At 39.4% G+C, this 6,567-nt stretch overlaps 1 protein-coding gene and 1 non-coding gene across 2 annotated transcripts in view; both read left to right on the top strand.

Annotated features, from left to right (window-relative positions):
• Window positions 1-94: 94 nt before the first annotated feature.
• The window catches only part of SF3B3 (splicing factor 3b subunit 3), a 41,177-nt gene continuing 34,704 nt past the window's right edge, over window positions 95-6,567 (top strand). The window contains exons 1-4 of the mRNA XM_045810288.2: window positions 95-248; window positions 3,522-3,658; window positions 5,105-5,431; window positions 6,157-6,329. Of these exons, the coding sequence (XP_045666244.1) occupies window positions 3,589-3,658; window positions 5,105-5,431; window positions 6,157-6,329 (570 nt within the window). The 5' untranslated portion in view covers window positions 95-248; window positions 3,522-3,588. The remainder of the gene's footprint in view (window positions 249-3,521; window positions 3,659-5,104; window positions 5,432-6,156; window positions 6,330-6,567) is intronic.
• LOC123800554 (small nucleolar RNA SNORD111) lies at window positions 5,734-5,813 on the top strand. Its single transcript, XR_006781944.1, has one exon. It is a non-coding gene; the product is annotated as a small nucleolar RNA SNORD111 (small nucleolar RNA).

Raw genomic sequence — 6,567 nt, 5'->3', positions numbered from 1 at the left:
AGTGACGGCCATAAGGTATGTTTAACTAATTTTCAATGTGTAGTTGAAGAAAGGCAGAAATATTTTTAAAAAATTACATATATATTCTTCAGGCGCCGGTTGGGGACCTTTTATACGTCGCGCGCCCGCCGGAAGGTCCCTGCCTCAAGAGCTAATGGCGGACGCCGGCGGGTTGACGCTGGCGGTGGCTTAGGCCTTGAAGGAGCTCAGCATCTGTCGGATATCTACGCCATCCTTCCTGCTACAGGGTAAAGAAGCAGCCTCCCAACTTCCCCGGGCTTGGGGAAGCAGAGAGCGGTCATGTAGGAGAGTTGGCCGAGCCTTTGGCCGGGGTCTTTGAAGCCGCTTAGGCCCGTAAGGTCCCGGCCAAGGCAGGAGGTGGAGGGGAGCGCTTGGGTACAAAAACGGATTCCAGGAGTCGTCACCGACTTCCGTTTCCAAGGTGGGAAGGAAGCCTGGATCAAAATAAAACTTCTAGAAATTTCCCAGCTTTTAGGCCCAGGGGTAGGTGAGAGAGGGGCGGGATGGACGTAAACGACAGACCAACTGTAAGCTGGGAAGACCCAGCGTGTTGAAAGCTTAAATAACGGAAACAGTTTTTGGTGCCAGGACCCTCGTTTGAATTTGTGTTTTGGTACTTGGACAACTATTTCCTTCACTGATTTTCAGTTTTATCATTTGTAAAGTGGGGAACAGTACTATCTATTTTGAAGACTTTGCGAAGTTTGAATGCAATGATGTTACTTTGGCAGCAATTACCTCAATTTGTAGTGGTCACAGACAGGAGGTAGGAGTAGGGGAAATCGCAAAATTTACCAAGTTTTGGCCGTTAGTGGTTTCTGGTATATAGTTCTGTAGTTTTGGACTGATCTTCCTCCAAAATGCAACTTCTTCCATTATCTAATAAAAAGGAACAGCTGGGGAACGTGAGCCCAAGTAGGTTTGAATTCTGCAGGCTGTAATGGATGCCATCAGTTATAAAGGTACTGGAAAGTAGATGGAGTTCTCAAGGAGTTATAAAGAATGAAGAGTAGGCTGGGGAACTTTTCAGGGCTTCAGAAGTGGCCCGTGGTTTCCTTTTTTTTTTTTTTTTTTAATAGCAATTCCTTGATTTTAGTATAGTCAGTCCTGCAACATGGATCATGTTGACATGATAGGGTTTCATTATAAATTATGTTGTTGATAACTGCAGTTATGAAATTATGTTTGAAGTTTTATAACCACAGCAGGATGTGATAGGATAAATTTACTTTTGTTTGAGAATCACATTCACTCTTCTTTCTTCTTTCTTTTTTTTTTTTAAATTGAAGTATAGTTGATCACATTACTACTTTTCAGTTGAGAGCAATTACGGCATATTCTTTGCCTCTTTTTCCTCAGACTTTAAGCTGAGAGCAGCTTTCCCTGGAACCATCGCAATGTATAAGCCCTTCTGGGGATGTGTGTGTGTGTTTCTGTCAGCGCATTTTCTCTTCTTTTGTAGGTCATTTCCCCACTCCCTTCTTTTTTCACCACATAGCTTTTCTTTCTTCCCTACCATCTTAGAAGAAAGTTAAAGATGTTCCTTAGTTTCAAGAAGGAAAATTTATATCTCGGGACCCGTTTCCAGGGTGGAGGGTTCAATCTTTTCGTCTTTTAACCATTTCTGGGCTGGGCAAAAGCTGGGTGACTACTATTTTTGAGGACATTTACTCATAATTCTGTTCTCTCATTTAACAAAATCACATTTTTGTGTTAATTACAGAGTGGTTACTTTAGATTTTTCAAGATCTTTAAATAATTGAAAAAGTTTTCTGGCAGTAATTGTATAGTTGTAGTTTTGGGTAATTTTTGATAAAGGTACATCAGTTTGCAGTCTTCAGTCCTATCTAATGAAAAGAATCCTATTATGTGACTGTATATTTCTTTAGAGAGGCCTCCTGAAGTGGTAGGAATTGAGTTTTGTTTTAGTTTTTTATGAGTGGATTTACATTTTAAATTCTAATTGTCAAATATTGAGATAGATAAGAGAGGCAAATGGAAACTACCCTTAAGTTACCAGTTTTATCTGTTAGATTAGCAAAGTTCTGGTTGTGGGGAAATAGGGACTCATGCATTTCTGGGGATATAGATTGGTAGAGTTTCTTTGAAAGGTAATTTGGCAGTATCTGTCAAAATTTCAAATGTATGAACCTCTCAATCCAGCAATTTCACTTCTAGGGATTAATTTTTTTTTTTTTAAGATTTTATTTATTTGTCAGAGCAAGCAAGTGAGCACAGGCAGAGGGAGAAGCAGGCTCCCTGCTGAGCAAGGTGCCCGATGCAGGACTCAATCCCAGGACCCTGGGATCATGACCTGATTGGAAGGTAGATTTTTAACCCACTGAGTCACCCAGGGTCCTTTTCGGGATGACTCTTAAAGATACAGTCTTACATGTATAAATGGCCTATATAGGAGGGGTTTTCTTTTCTCTCATATTTTTTTTTAATTAAAGTTTTTTTGGGGACACCAGGGTGGCTCAGTCGGTTAAGTATCTGATTCTTGATCTCAGGGTTCTGAGCTCAAGCCCCATGGGCATGAAGCTGGGTGTGGAGCCCACTTTAAAAAAAAAATGAAAGTTTTTTTTTTTTTTAACTTTATTTAAGTAATCTTTACATTCTATGTGGGACTTGAACTCGGGACCTGAAGATCAAGAGTTACACACTCTTCCAACTGAGCCATCCAGGTGCCCCAGTAGGAGGGTTTTTTTTTTTTTTTTTTTTTTTTTTGCAGCAGTATTCATAATAGCAGGAGATTGGGAACTTAAATGTTGATCCAAAGGGTATTGGCTAAATGAATCCTTATATACACAATTCAATGGAATACTCGGTGGCTGGAAAATGAAAATGAGAAAGCCCTTTGTTAATTGCTATCTTCAAGGTAAAGTAATGAAAAGTAAGTTGCAGAATAATGTGAGTAAGTGTACAATACATAGTACCCAACCATTAGTTAAAAGGGAGAAGATCTACTATTAACGTATTTTTGCTTGTATGTGCAGAAAGTATCTGGAAGGACATAATACAATGTAGTAAAACTGATTCCCCCCAGGGAAGAGAAATGGATGGCTAGGGAATGGATGGATGGAAGCTTTTTGCTGTCCTTTTAAAGAATTCTGAACTGTGTGTGTATAGCCTATGCAGATACAAGTACATATTGAGCTGCTTAGTTTCTGTGACAGTAAGGGCAAATAGTGTATTAATGGTCAAGATCCCAAAATTTTTACCACTTGTTACTGACCTCAGGCAGGTGATTTAATTTCTTAACCTCAGTTTTTTCCTCTATATAATTAGTATGATAATGAGTTATTTATAGGTTTCTTGAGGGATTAGAGGCAAAGTACACAGCACAGTGCATGGCATATAGAATGCTCTCTAGTTTTAAATATGTTGTTTGTCAGTAAGCCTTCCTGTATGGCTTCTGCCTTCAGCCAGAAGTTCCTATATAGAAATGTCTGTTAAAGTAAGTTTCCCAGCTGATATTTTTCTGTTTTATGTGCTCTTAGCTTGTTTTGACTTGTTACAACTGAGGCCTGATTGTGGAGTTGTGAGTATCTCACTGTTGCTGCCATCATGTTCCTATACAACTTGACCTTGCAGCGAGCCACAGGCATCAGCTTTGCCATTCATGGCAACTTTTCTGGTAAGATTTCTAGTTACTGTCTTTCTGAATTTAACATTTTTGAGATTAACTTGTTTCATGCTTCAAGTTCGTTTATCAAATTTAAACTTTTTTACTGAAATAACAGGAAAAGTTTTTCTTAAATCATTAGGCAACATCATTTATATAATGCTTTACGGTCTTCAAAGCCATTTGAAGTACTTGATCTTATCTGATCCCGAGGGGACTTTTGGGAAGTAAGGTCGCCTCATAAATAGCGGCCTTGAACAAATGAGAATGGATTGGGGTGGATAGGAGTGGAATATCTGATAGGCAAGGAAGGTGTTTAGGCATTAGATATTGAAGACTTGTACTAGGAAAGTGGGGACAGATAGAGAAGAATATGAGTTTCCAGCCTGGGTGGTAGAGAAAATGACACTAACATTGATAGCAGGTTAGTTGGGACTAGAAAGGCAATTTGGGAAAAAGCAATTTAGTTATTTTAAACATTCATTTAAAAGTTGACGACAGCACATCCAAGTGGAATCATGTAGCAGGCAGGGAGTGATGGGGGCAAACTGGCTGTTATGCATTTGAAAATGTCAGTAATGGTTATGAAAGCAAGTGAACTTTTCCAGGACTGAGTTTAGAAATAAATGGTATATATTAGATAGCAGCTTTAAAAGTTGTTTGAGATAATCCGTCAGACTGCACAAAAAGTTAATACGATTTTCTAATATAATAGCCTTAAAGATGAGCTAGAAAGAGCCTTTGGAAATACTTAACTTTATGAAGCTGAACATTACATGTTAATAATCATTTGTAGACACCTCCCAATTATGCAGATTGATGGCAAATTTTAGAAAAATGGTTTTTAAAATGTAGCTATGTGAGCGTTTTTTTTTAAAAGATTTTACTTATTTGAGAGAGCGTATGTGCATGAGCGGAAGGAGGGGCAGAGAGAGGGAGAAGCAGACTCCTGGCTGAGCAGGGATCCTGACCTGAGGCTTGATCCCAGGACCCTGGGATCATGACCTGAGCTGAAGGCAGATGCTTAAGAGACTAAGCCCACCCAGGCACCACTATGTGACCTTTTTTTTTTTTTTAAAGATTTTATTTATTTATTTGACAGAGATAGTGAGAGAGGGAATGCAAGCACTGGGGAGCTGGAGAGGGAGAAGCAGGCTCCCGCCAACCAGGGAGCCAGATGCAGGGCTCGATCCCAGAACGCTGGGAGCGTGACCTGAGCCGAAGGCAGATGCTTAACGACTGAGCCACCCAGGTGCCCCTATGTGACCATTTTTTAAAAGTTTTTCTTTGATACCACTTTCGTTAAATCATATCAATTCTAGGAATGAAATAGAATTAAAAAAACTTAAAATACTGAGCCCTTGACTTAATTTTATTTATCTTGAGTGGCATTTTGATCCATCCAGGTTACTTTTTGGACTAGTTCTGATTGTGATCTTTATTGTTTTGGTGATCTAGGAACCAAACAGCAGGAAATTGTTGTTTCCCGTGGGAAGATACTGGAGCTGCTTCGCCCTGACCCCAACACTGGCAAAGTACACACTCTACTAACTGTGGAAGTATTTGGTGTTATCCGGTCACTCATGGCCTTTAGGCTGACGGGTGGCACCAAAGACTACATTGTGGTTGGCAGTGACTCGGGTCGGATTGTTATCTTGGAATACCAGCCATCTAAGAATATGTTTGAGAAAATTCACCAAGAAACCTTTGGGAAGAGTGGTTGCCGCCGCATCGTTCCTGGCCAGTTCTTAGCTGTGGATCCCAAAGGGCGAGCTGTTATGATTAGTGAGTGACTTGCTATATTAAGTGTACCTCCGAGACTTATAGATTCTCAGCTTAGGGTAGCAGTGCTGTGCTCTTGGCAGTGTGCCAGTAAGTTCCTTACCTGGGTAAAGTCTGGGTCATATTTGGATTAATGCCATGGTTTAAAGTTGTTTTTCCTTTTAAAATAATGGGAATAGTCCTAACACACCTTTTCTATTTCCTATTTGGTTGGATTAGGTGTTTTTTCCATTTCTATATGTGTAGCAAAAAGCCTACAGTGAAATGATTGTACATAATTAGGCAGTGAATATGGTTGCTTTCATCAGCCTGAAGTGATGATTCACATTCATGTCTCTTCTCTGATAAATCTCTTGAAGAAAATTCCGTGTATCTGATCAGGCCTCCAGAAGGCAACTCTTTTTCTGATAAGTCACAAAAACATTGGATTTAATTCAAAGAATAAAGCTGGTAATTTTATGAATTATCATTTTGTTTCCTAATATCATTAAATCTAGGGCATGCTAAAATGTGAAGAGTTAGTGGGATATTAATATCCCTATTAGGAAGGAGGGGAGTAAAATTCTGTTGTCTATTTTACTAATAGCAAAATTCTAAGTTAATACACTTGTAGAGTTAATGCTGGCTAGTAATGATTTTAAAGGAACAATTGTGATGTGAATCTGGCTGTTCCATAAGCCCTTTTCATTTTCTGGAAATTTTATTTGTTTTGTCTCCTTTATCTATAGGTGCCATTGAAAAACAGAAATTGGTATATATCTTGAACAGAGATGCTGCAGCCCGGCTTACCATTTCATCTCCCCTGGAGGCCCATAAAGCGAATACTTTAGTATATCATGTGGTTGGAGTAGATGTGGGCTTTGAAAATCCAATGTTTGCTTGTCTAGAAATGGATTATGAGGTAATGGGGACTCACTGACTCCCTTCTCTCTCTCTTCCTTTCCCATCCTCCTTCTCCCCATCCCCCCACATGATGGTGTCTTTCATTCACCTCAGTGCTTTCCTGATTACTTTCTTCATTGTGTATTTCTTACAGTTCTCCTGCTAACAAATCTTCTCTGTTTTCCAAATGTCTTACTAAGACTCTTTGGAATGTTTCACAGTTTAACTATATAATAGCACCTTATCCTGATTTGAAC

The sequence above is a fragment of the Ursus americanus genome, chromosome 21 (assembly GCF_024610735.1).
Source record: "Ursus americanus isolate L20-20 chromosome 21, mUrsAme1.1.p, whole genome shotgun sequence".
In the NCBI taxonomy this organism is placed as follows: Eukaryota; Metazoa; Chordata; class Mammalia; order Carnivora; family Ursidae; genus Ursus; species Ursus americanus.
The sequence above is the reverse complement of the archived record's forward strand: the minus strand, read 5'-3'. Positions and strand labels throughout refer to the sequence as shown.